Below are 12,413 nucleotides of genomic sequence, written 5' to 3'. Positions count from 1 at the left end.
CTTCAACAGACGAGGGAGAGGGGCACGGGAGGAGGCGCGCAGCCAGCCCCCCCTCCCCTCCAATCCAGGCGAAATGAGCCATTAGTGAAAGGGGCCGCTGGGAAGCCCGGGCATTTGGAAGCTGGCCCGCCATTTGGCCCAAGCGCCACCCCGCAGCTCGGCCTCGCCAGGCGACTGTAGTGCCCGCCCCAGCCCGGCGGTGGCGAGCGATTTGCCGGCCGAAGGGCCCGAGATGGCACTGGAAGCCCGATAAGATTCACAAAAGCAGGAAAGGAAAGGGGTGTCTGGGCGCAGGGAAGTCTGGAGCGCCCCATCACCGCCTCCTTTAATTTCCAGAGTTTGAGCCCTGGGGGGATCCCTTCTCTTTTGTCTCCCGCCCCCTGTACTTAACCAGAAAACAAGACGTTTCCTTCTAAACCTAAGCGACCCATTCTTCTTCCAGGGGATTCGCCATTCCTCCAGAAAGAAAATATTTCATCGGGGCTTCCCTAACCCCAGGGCACCTGTCTAGTGTGCTCCTTTTTATTATCTCGACCTCTTGAGGGGATCGAGAGGGGGATTTCCTTCAACTACGCTTCCTGAGTTCGTCCGGTTCCACGGGAAGGACTGTCTTCTCCTCGGAACCGCCCTGGGCGCATCCCTGGCCAGTTTTGTCTCGGGGAAACGCGCGGAGTAGCCGAGACGGGGGGGAGGCGGGGAAGGGGGAGAGAGCTTGCTGCTTAAGGAGAAAGGGGGCACAATTATTGGTGCAAATGATTGGGGGCTTTCCTTTCCCTCCCCCCCCTCCGCCATCTGTTTGGCTGAAGATGCGCTTGCTCCTTTCAGAAAGGTTGGCACGAGCGCGCCTTCGCCCACCCCCATCTCCGTAGGAACTCTTTCATCTTCGGGTGCTCGGGCGTGTTAACAACCGCTCTTCAATCGATCGATTTGCAATAGCTACCCCCGCCCCGTTTGGGCGAAAAAGAGCCGTTTCATCCGAGGGCTCTTGACTATGAATCCGCGTTGTTCCCCTCCTCCCCCAGCTCAATCATCTCTAATGAACCAATTGTTTCGTATTTCTACCTCCTGAAGATTGCAACTTTCAGAGTCTCGCTGCAGATCGGAAAGGCGCCGGGGAAAGGGGGAAATCTGGAAAAAACCAAATTTGCTGAAAGGGAGCAGGGCCGATGTCTTTAATTAGTCCATTCTTCTTTATTAGTATTCATATTGAGATTTGCGGGAAGGGAGGGGGAAAAAAGAGAGAGTTGCATGTTGATTTAGCCACCGTGTTATTTACGATGTAAATATATTCCGAGACAAAAAAAAAATCCCGTCACGGATCAATTGTAAAGGACCCGGATACATAATTTTTTAAAAAATCAGTTCAGTTTATATGAGGTTCTCACCCCACTTTCGCTTCTTAGTCAGATTTGTTTATGCAGAATCGACATTTAATAGTGCTAATTGCACTCCAGTTAAATTGCCCTGATTGCAGAAAGGGAAGCAATTTTCATGCTCTCTGTCTGGGTTTGGAAGAAATTGTTTTATATTCACCTCTTTATAAAGAAGTAGAGATAAGGCACCGAGCCTCTGCACAAATTGCACTTATGGGCTGACTGGCAGCATTCAGGCGCTATAATAGAGCATTATTTGGCCGTTTTGAATAATGTAAAGCGGCTGCTGAAAGCCATTCTCCTGGAAATTGCTTTAACTTTTAAAAGGGTGATGATTCACTCCAAACCAGGCCCTTTGTTACATTGTCAAACATTGTCCCCCCCCCCCTCGCCAATGTTTTAACAGTCAACTCAACACTTCAACATAACACGCTGATCTGTGTTTAAAAACTAGATTTTTTGGAGTATGAAGAAATCTGACAGAAAACGCTTGAAACCCACCACCACCACACACACACACACACAAAAAAAAAATTGGGAAGAGGCTTTTTTTTTTTTTGTTCCTCCAACGCTGGGTGGCTTCCCTTCTTTTCAGACAGGCGCCAAAGCTGCTCCGGTTCTAGTTCATTTCACTCACTTTTACTTAAAGGGAAGAATTGCCCGGTCACTTAATTTGCGGGGCCACCCAGCGCCCTGCACATCTGAAAACTAGGCGGACGAAAATGTGATGAAGTTCTTGGGGACAGGGCGCAAGTGCTTTTGTTGAGGGAAACGGGTGGTGCCCCCGGAGCTTCGTCTAAAGTCAGTGACTAGAAGATGTGTAACTGGACCGAACAAATATCTCACCTTCCTTTCTCAGCTAGTCAGACAGAAGAGGGTCTTCGTGTATCTCGTTATCTGCCCGTCTCCTCCTCCTCTCCAGCTGCCCTCAGTTGGAGAGGACGCCTTAGTAGTGCCATTAGCGCTCCCTTCTCTTAGCAAATGTAGGGGCGAATTCTAGCACTAGATCCGACAACTGTTCTTCCTCTTCACTAAAGCTGGAGGAGGGGGGGAGATTATCACTTGTTGGGTGAAGGCTTCTGGACCGAGGTCCCATGGGACTCCCCTCCCCATCCCTTCACACCCCTTCAACGCGTTGTTGAATGTCGGTGGCTAGTCTACAACAACACACACACACACACACACATGTCAGCCTTGGGAGAGATTTCACTGCTCAATTTTCTTTAAATTATGTTTTGCTTTTCGCTGCTCAACCCTCTACCTCCTCCTCTTCCGCCTCCTCCTCCTCCTCCTCCTCCTCCCCCCCACGTGCCCCACTGTCATTGCTAAGTGTAAAAATGATGGCGCACAGGTCTGGGGACAGCCAGAGGGGCACGGATTCCCCTCCCCTCTATTCACATCTCAGCCTTTTGTTTGTCTACTTCTCCGGCCACCAACAAAACGGAGCAAGCCAGGGCTCAAACGTTACAAAGGAGGTTGCCACAGCCACGTTGCCGCTGCGCTATTGAGTTTACTGCGAGCGACAAAATTAGTTTCTTCTTTGAATATCTCCGCGCAGGCCGCCCCCCCCTCCCCATCCACCCACCCCTCCCCGCCTTCTTTAAACACAGACGAAGGGTTTTCAAGTGGTAGGGTCGGGTGGAGATAAATTGTGATTCTTTCTGCTTGCCTTTGAATCGCGTGTATTTTGCATCTGCGAACTGATGAGGTTCGGACGCAACAGACGTGGCAGTAGGGAAGAATTAACAGGGGGGGAAAAAATAAAGGCACTTTATTTCCCTATGTTCCCTAACTCCGTCCCTCCTATCAGCAGGGAAAATTGGGCAGATCTATAAACAAAAGCGAACGGCCACGGCATTGCAGATGAGCGCTCATTCGTTTGTTTTATAGTTAATCTTTCAGTCAGGCGCCAAACTGGAGAGTTGGTCGAAATTTCCTGGAATAGTCTCCCGCTTGCCCTCGTCAAAATTCAGAGAGCTGGTGTGGTGTTAATTCGACTTCTCCCTTGTAAGAAAAAAACGAGACATATTAGCTTGGATGGTTTCTCCACCCGGTTAGTGGCGGCTAGTGGGAAATGTAATGCCGCCAGCAAATTTGACTTTGGGTCTGCTTTTTCACAATTTACATACCTACTCTTTGCAGGTAGAGGAATCTTACAGACACTGGTAGCTTAGATGCAGGCGGTTTCGTCCCACATCCTTCCACGTAATATTATGAAAAAGGTCATCACAGTTCCTCTCTTGTTTCAATTTTCCAATCGAAACAAATACACTGTGCAAGCACTGCCAACATGCTGCCAATAGTTGAGATAAAGTTGCGTGTAACAGTTCCATTTATGTTCTGCACCACATGCTTTATAGGCGACTATACCCTTATAGGCGGCTAGAGCAAGGTGAAGGAAAAGGCCTGATTATTCTTTTATTTTAGTTTAATGAATGGAGAATTAATGAGCTGTGCAATATTCGGGATATAAGGGGGAGAAACGAAAGCGAGGGGGGGGGGAAAAAGGAGAAATAATCTGAACCTCAACCATTCCGGCTGCCTTTTTGCCATTACACCCTGCCCTTTGTGCTCCCGTCGTAGAAACCAACCCCGAAAAGCAGGAGTAGCATCTCTATTGTTCGTTCCTGTTATGACCTTAAGCGGTATTTCAACCTAGGCATTATTTATTTTTATTTTTTTTTTTAAAAAAAGAGTTAATTGCAGTATAATGCTTTTAAAAGACTAAAGAACACTAGTAGAATCCCCCACCACCACCACCACCACCCCCCAGCGCGGCTTTGACTGGCACGCGCTCAGAGCCCTGGTTCTCGCATCTCAAGTTTCTGATTGGCTGCGGGGCAACTCCTGCTTGTCCTTTCTCCTCCCTCATTGGGTAAGAGTCCCAGCCAGCGGTACTTCAAAGCGGGCGCTCTCTGCACTTAGGCTGAGTTTAGCGGTCCAGAGACAGGAGTGTACTTAGTGCGCTGGAGTACAACGGGAAGCTGGGAGGACGTCGCGCGCACTCGCCAGCCTCCCTTCAAGGCAGAGCCCGCTTTCCGACCCGATCACCCAGCCAAGCGACTTGGCTATGGCTACGTCTATCCTTGGGGTAAGTTTTAGGGGATGCTTCTTATACTGGTGGAGGTCGATATTCCTTGTCGTCTCCACACACACCCCCATTTTTGACCCACAGTGTTGATCCAGCAGGAATCAGTTTGTGGTTGCAATCAGGAGAGGAGGTTATATAAACTGTCTGATAAAAGAAAGCCAATCCTCTCCTTGAGGGCTTCTTTGAATTCCCGTTTCAGCTTACCGACCCTCTTTATTCGCTGCTTTGATTTGTCCTGGCATTCACTGCTCGCTCTCGCTCTCTGTCTCTCTCTCCCCCACCTCCCCAATTTCCATTATCTTAAATTGACCCCGTAGCAATTTCTCGCAGCCTCAGATTTACTGGCGGCCTGGTAGGGAAAGTCCTGTGCCCGCATGCACGGGTTCGTCGCGCTTCCATTTAGCAAAATGGCCCTCTCTTTAAGGTCTTGAGAGAGAGAGAGAGAGCAGAGTGCCGCCGTCGCCCGCTCCAATGGATATTTGATTTTGATTTTAAGATCGGTTTGGCCAGCCATGATTATGAGAGAAAGAGAGCCTTCCTCTTTAAGAAAAATCCGTTATGCGTTTTGCTCGGGGCTTCCTTCATTTCATTTACGTCTTGCCCTAGGGTGTTGTGGAGTTTCTTTCTTAAATGCCTTCTCCTTCCGCTCAGCATCATCCCGGGGGAGCAAGTGACTGTCTGGATCGACCTAGGCGGGACGAGACTGAACCTGGAGTTTTCCCTTTGTTTGCTTTTTTTTTTAAGGAGAACCCTTTGAGCCCAACTTTTGGCGAGGACGCCTCTGATTTGGGTGCATCCGGGGCCGCCTCCTGCGAGCGTCGCGGCGGGTGAAGGAAGTTGGGCCGTGTCCGATGCGCGCTTGGGGCTAGAGGGCGAGGTTGACGGGCTCGTTTTGTGTCTCCCCCCCCCCACAGGAAGAGCCACGCTTCGGAACCACGCCCTTGGCCATGCTGGCCGCCACCTGCAACAAGATCGGCAACACCAGCCCGCTCACTACCTTGCCCGAGTCCAGCGCCTTCGCCAAGGGCAGCTTCCACCCTTGGAAACGCTCCACCTCCAGCTGCAACCTGGGCTCCAGCCTGTCCGGCTTCACTGTGGCTACCAGCCGGGGCTCCAGCGGGCTGGCCAGCGGCAGCGGCACAGCCAACAGCGCCTTCTGCCTGGCTTCCACCTCGCCCACTTCTTCGGCCTTCAGCAGCGATTACAGCGGCCTTTTTTCCAACTCGGCGGCGACGGGCGTGTCCCCGCAAGAGCCCGGCGGGCAGTCGGCCTTCATCTCCAAAGTGCACAGCTCGGCGGCCGATAGCCTGTATCCGCGGGTGGGCATGGCGCACCCGTACGAATCGTGGTACAAGTCCGGCTTCCATTCCACGCTGGCGGCCGGCGAGGTGGCTAACGGGGCGGCCTCGTCGTGGTGGGACGTGCATACCAACCCGAGTTCGTGGCTGGAGGTGCAGAACCCGGCCGGAGGCTTGCAGAGCTCGCTGCACTCGGGCGCCCCCCAGGCCTCCCTCCACTCCCAGCTGGGCACCTATAACCCGGCCGACTTCAGCTCCCTCACCCACTCGGCCTTCAGCTCCACCGGCCTGGGCTCCACGGCCGCCTCGCACCTGCTCTCCACCAGCCAGCACCTGCTAACCCAGGAGGGATTCAAGCCCGTGCTCCCTTCCTACACGGACTCCAGCGCCGCCGTGGCCGCGGCCAGCGCCATGATCTCGGGAGCTGCGGCCGCGGCGGCAGCTGGAGGAAGCTCGGCGCGCTCCGCCCGGCGCTACTCGGGCCGGGCCACTTGCGATTGCCCCAACTGCCAGGAGGCCGAGCGCTTGGGCCCGGCGGGCGCCAGTTTGAGGCGCAAAGGGCTGCACAGTTGCCACATCCCCGGCTGCGGGAAGGTCTACGGCAAGACGTCGCACCTCAAGGCGCACCTGCGCTGGCACACGGGCGAGCGGCCCTTCGTGTGCAACTGGCTCTTCTGCGGCAAGCGCTTCACGCGCTCCGACGAACTCCAGCGGCACCTGCGGACTCACACCGGCGAGAAGCGCTTCGCCTGCCCGGTCTGCAACAAGCGCTTCATGCGCAGCGACCACCTGAGCAAACATATTAAAACGCACAACGGGGGAGGCGGGGGCAAAAAGGGCAGCGACAGCGACACGGACGCCAGCAACTTGGAGACGCCCAGATCCGAGTCGCCGGATCTCATTCTGCACGAGGGGCGAGGCAAGGACTCCACAACGGGGCCCAATGACTCTTAAGAGCGGGCGGCGGCGGCGGCGGGAGAAGTTTTGGCGGGACGGGAGCCCGCCAACTAAGAGGGCGGGAGAAGCCAAAGGCGGCCGCCGACCACTCGGGCTCGGCTGTTCCGGGAGTTTTTAAGGGGAAAAAACAACGGGGTGGGATGGGTGCAAAGGTGACGCGGAGGGCGAGCTGTTAAGACTTCCAGACTGTTGGAGAGACCTTGAACCCCGGCCCTCCAGGCAGAGACGCAGACAATACAACCGTTCCCCGAACAACGATAAACAACGACCTTAATTAATTAATCTTCCTGGCGAAGAGCAATACAAGTGGCCGGAAATTTTATTTTTTTCCCCCCTCTCTCCAACCCTCTCCTTGTCATGCGCATTCACCTTTCTCCCCCTCCCCCCCCCCAAAAAAAAATAACAGACTCGCCAGAGGCAAACGAACAACCGCATAAAAAAACGGAACTCGCCACCCGGGACTACGGTGCTGTCTTTTGGAATGATTATAGTATAGTTATAAATCTAAATTTACTGCAGACGAACATCAAGTCTTACTTGGTGAACTATTCTACAATGACGCTTTTATATTTAAATCCGAAAAACGGTAATCGTCCGTTGCGCGCTTGTGCGCAATACCCACACCCAGACACACATACAAAGGCTCAAGGTGAGAAACCAAACTGGAAAATGCCGGAGACGGTTTATCTCTAATTCATCAAAGCTATGTATAAGTAGGATCCCAAAACACTCCCCCCCCCACGCTGTATTCTCTTTTTCTCCCCTTGTAAATGTCAGTTCTGATTGGGGGGGAGGGGTGAATTCCTGAAACTCAGAGGAATTCTTTTTTTTTTTTAACTATTATTTCTGATGCACTTTGTGGAGGTCAGTATATATGTAAAATATATTTAAAATGTTGAGTTAACATTTCACTCACACCAGTAATTTAAGGTTGTTTAAAGAGATTTAATGCGTTTATCTGTATTGGAAAAAAAATCTTGACATAATATTTTCATTTTGGTATTATTAAAGGATTCTGAACAATGCGCTCTGGGGTTTCATTTTCCCCTAGCCTAGACAATCCCGCCGTTTATTTACTTTTATTGCAATCTGACCCCCCCCCCCATCATAGACATTGCACTGACGGGATTAAAGCAATAGTTGCAATGTTAAACAGATCAGTTGGGAAATAAATCCCATTACAACCAGTACAACTTATTTTGAATAAACAGGCTTATGATTGTGATTAAATTGCGATTAAAGGTGAATTAACATACTATGCGACATTCATACTAAAGATCAGACTTCAGTGAAGAAGTCTCCCAAATGCTGGGTGCCAGAATTTTAAATAAAGTCAATTTTCCACCGCCTTATGGGGGAAAAAATGGGACCGAACCCCTTTTAACCCAGTTCCCAAGTCCCACTGATCTAAATGTTTGAAAGAGCCATAGATGGAGCGCACCTTGCTGACCTAGCCACGAGAAAACCTCTAAAACTCATCCCGGATCTCAAAGCTTATTTCCATAAGACTGAGAGCAGGTAGAAAAGATTTTGAAACGATAAACGTGGGCCAAGCAAACATTTTATTAAAACGAGCATGTGAAATTTACAGCTAGGTGGCTCAGGTTACAGAAGGCAATCCCACGGGGGAATAAACCGCAAGAGACATTTCATGCCTAAATGAAAATCTTGTTAAATGTTATTAATTTTGACTTGGAGCACACAGCAGCCCCCTGTGCCTTGTATTCCCTTATTAGAGATTCATGTCTTATCAAATATCTAATTAATCTCCTAGACATCATTTGTTCTGGCCAACTTTATCTCAGCTGGTCCACGGGGAAAACCCCTCAGAACGTTCTCAGTGACAAAGCTTCCCTGGAAGATCCTTTTAATTGTTGAAATGAACTGCAGCCAAATTTGCATGTCAAACGGTGAAGGGCAGCGCGAGATAAAATGTAATCGTTTTAAAAGCCTTCCAAATTCAGCACTTGATTTGATAACTGAGCCTCTCTCTCTCTTTTTTTTTTAATGTTATGGAGGACAACTGCTCCTTTTTCTTTTCAAAAGATAGTTGATCTATGCAAATCGTGGTTTGGAAATGCTTATGTCCCTCTGCAGTCAAATGCCCCTTGCATGTTATTTGAATATCAGTGGCTCTGCCTTGAAAAGGTTCGAGGATGCTCTCCGACTTCTTTGTGATTACGCAGTGCAGCGTCTTATTCTGAAGGAAAGGGTGGGGAGGGGACCTCGGGAATAATTAAAGGCTGGGATAAGGCCTGGGAACACATTTGGGACAGGAATCTCATTTAGACAGCCTCTTTCAAAATAAGGCACAGTTAAATTGACCAGAAGGCAATTATTGAAATGAAAATTATTTTCACTCCCTTTGTCTTCTGACCACCAACTTAACAGCCACCGCGCATTTCTAAAAGAGGAAAATCGTTCCAATCGTCTCCTCTTTAATTGCGCTACTTTAAAGAGGGAGAGAAACGAGTGGAAGGGGGGAAAAATTGAAAGAAAATTTAAATTGAACATTTCAGAATGAAAGGCTAAAATATGCTTGCGGCTTTTCTGTCCTTTTGGTTATGGAAATTTACACACACACACACACACACACACACACACAGAGGGAAAGAGAGGGCGCTTCTGTGTATGTGTAGGCAGACATATATTTCTTTCTTCTGGAAACGGATTGGCAATCAGGAAGAAGAACCAGGAGGCTCTGAATAAAAAACATCTGTTACATCTCCCGGGCAGAACTCGCAGAGTTTTTTCCGTCGTTATTGTGCTTAAAATACAACAGGAAGCGGACTGAAATATTTCCCAAAGCTGGGTAAAAAAAACGGGTGTATAACCCGAGTTTGGGAAAGGGTTATTTGGGGGAATCGAAGGACAGTTTTGATCTATGCATTGGTGGCCATTCCCCTCCTCTCTTTCTCTTTCATTATTTCCTCTTTAATCTGGTTAAGGCGAGAGTCGTGAACCATTTTTCTCTCCTTCCTCCGGCTGGCCGGTTTGATCCGCTGGTTCGCGATTCGGCCGTAAGCCTAAACTTGCAGAAGGACGACCTAACGGCGTGAAGTTTGCGAGCGTCCATTTCTTTCCCTAACCCCTCCCCGCTCCCTCCGCCACAGCGTTTGTTTGCTTTGGAGCTTTTTTTGCTCTGGGCCTGGCGGGGGAAGGAGACGGTGGCATCGGGCGTGGGGGGGGCGGGGGGGGACATGCTCCAGCCGGGTCGAAGGGAGCAGAGCTGGGCCAACGACAGGATGCGGCTCCTCTCTCCCCGCCCACCTCCCTAGGCCGGGGCGGTCATTGTGGGCTTTCTGAGCAATGCGTTCCTTCTCACTGGGCGTTGGGGCAGGAGTCAGCTTTGTTTTCAGTCCCTAATAAACCGGATCAAAGGCCTTTTCGTTGAGGTCCAGTTTCTGTCAGGGTTACAGTTCTCAGCTCGGGGATCAAGGCCCCCCTCGCCGTTGCCCCCGGGGGTCAGAAGACGTCCATCATCGACAGACTCCCCAGAAAGGAAGAGAAGGGAATCTGAACGCTTCGCTTCGGGGCCGGCCGAGCCACCGACGGCAAAGGGGAAAGCGCCCAACAATCCTCCGGCGATCCCCGGACAGGGTTGAAGTGGCAGGTTTTGAATGCATAATGAAGGAGAAGCGGGGCCGCTTGGACAAGGAGCGCTTGTCTGAGTGGGGCTTTCCCCCCCCACACACACACACTACCCGCTCTTAAGCCCGGAAATCCAGAAAATGCGCGGGAAAGCGCAGGTACCCCATTCAGGGTGAAGGAGAGAGGCTTTGTCAACTCTCGGCCCGCCTCTCTTTTCAGCCGGACAATAATGCATTGCGTCCCATAGATGGCAAAGCAAACGATTTCTGGCCATTTTATACATATATATATTGGGTATTCTTCCTTCCGGCGAGGATAAGTTAAGAGGCGCGTCAAGTGGCGGCGAAGGGAGGCTCCCACAGTATCTAAAGAGCGACGAAAGGAACTGAAGCGGGGAATTCTGCCCCCTTCTTTAAAACCGCCATTTCTCTATTTGAGGGGGTCTTCCCCGTTCCCGCCTTAGGCAGTTGTAAATAGTACAGCTTGGATAACCCGAGACAACTGATCAAATTTCCCTCCTTTAAAAAAAAAAAAAAAAAAGCCACACGTGGAGGCTTCTATTTTATTTGCAGCCGCTATCTGTATTTACCCCAGCTACTTCTCTATGTTCCATAAATGCAGATGAAGAGAACGCAACGGAAAATCCGGCCTATTTGAGTAATTGGTATACTAAGTGTTTATTTTAAGTGAGAATAATTTAGCTACAAATTTTCTTAAGGAATAACATTCTTAACATATTAAATCTCTTCTCCCCCGCAAACTCTGATTTGCTTTTATGTTTGACAGTCACTTCTGAGTCATTGGGGAGGGGAAAGGAGGGGGTTTGTAATTCCCGACTCTTTGGCGCCATCTAGAGCACATTTCGTCCCGAAAGCAGCACTCCCCTACTCTGATAAGAATTGAGATATAAATCCTTTTTTTTTAAGACAAGTCAGATCAGCGCCTTGAAATCTGAAGTGAAGCAGAGAAGATAGTTATTCTTTTTCCAGACGATAATTTGTTTATAGAATTCGTTAGGAACTCTTAAAATCTTTTAAATCCTAACCTTGGAGCATTTTTAAAAACTATTCTCTCCACTCCTGGCCCACCTGATTAATATATTTATGTTAAGATATGGTTACAATTCCTTTACCTCCCTGAGGGGTGGGGGCTATATAGCGCAATATTTGACCCTGAGAGATGTTCTAGCAAAACGAGTGTTTCCCAAAGCAAGTGATGGACCTTCTGACATGCCCCATGTACAATACTACTATGGTATAGGAGTTAAACAGGTAGGTAAGTGCCTCTCTTACCAAAGCAGATCAAGTTCAGAATCAGAGTAGAGTTGGAAGGGACCTTGGAGGTCTTCTAGTCCAGCCCCCTGCTTAAGCAGGAGACCCTATACCATTTCAGACAAGTGACTGTTCAGTCTCCTCTTAAAAAAACCCAGTGATAAAGCATCCACATATTCTGATGGCAAGCTGTTCCACTGGTTAATTGTCCTCACTGTTAGGAAGTTTCTCCTTAATTCCAGGTTGCTTCTCTCCTTGATTAGTTTCCATCCATTGTTTCTTGTTTTTCCCTCTGGTGCTTTGAAAAATAAGTTGACCCCCTCCTCTTTGTGGCAACCTCTCAAATACTGGAATACTGCTATCATGTCCCCCCTAGTCCTTCTTTTTTCTAGACTACCCAAACCCAAATCCTGCAACGTTTCTTCATATGTTTTAGGCCTTTTAGGCCTTTTATCATCTTAGTAGCTCTTCTTTGCACTTTTTACAAAGCCTCAATATCATTTTTGTAATGTAGTGACCAAAACTGGCTGCAGTATTCCAGTGTGGCCTTACTAAGGCTTTATAAAGCTGTACTAATACTTCACAGGATTTTGATTCTGTGCCTGTTTATACAACCAAGAATTGTACTATGGTAGCTTTTTTGACTGCTGCTCCACACTGCTGGCTCATATTTAAGTGATTGTCCACTAGGACTCCAAGGTCCCAATCACAGAGTTACTGTTTTTGAGCCAGGTTTCATCTAATCAGTACTTGTACCTTTGGTTTTTCCTGCCTAAGTGTAAAACCTTGCTTTTCTCCACATTAAATTTCCTTTTGTTGGATAGGGCCCATT

At 49.4% G+C, this 12,413-nt stretch overlaps 1 protein-coding gene across 1 annotated transcript; it reads left to right on the top strand.

Annotated features, from left to right (window-relative positions):
• The first annotated feature begins 4,443 nt into the window (after positions 1-4,443).
• Positions 4,444-6,716, top strand: SP9 (Sp9 transcription factor). The gene is made up of 2 exons (XM_015815902.1): positions 4,444-4,464; positions 5,379-6,716. The coding sequence occupies exons 1-2, from the start codon at positions 4,444-4,446 to the stop codon at positions 6,714-6,716; spliced, it is 1,359 nt and encodes a 452-aa protein (XP_015671388.1).
• Positions 6,717-12,413: the final 5,697 nt, after the last annotated feature.

Source organism: Protobothrops mucrosquamatus, unplaced genomic scaffold (assembly GCF_001527695.2).
Source record: "Protobothrops mucrosquamatus isolate PMUCROS unplaced genomic scaffold, P.Mucros_1.0 scaffold383, whole genome shotgun sequence".
In the NCBI taxonomy this organism is placed as follows: domain Eukaryota; kingdom Metazoa; phylum Chordata; class Lepidosauria; order Squamata; family Viperidae; genus Protobothrops; species Protobothrops mucrosquamatus.
This window is presented reverse-complemented; position numbering and strand designations above follow the sequence as displayed.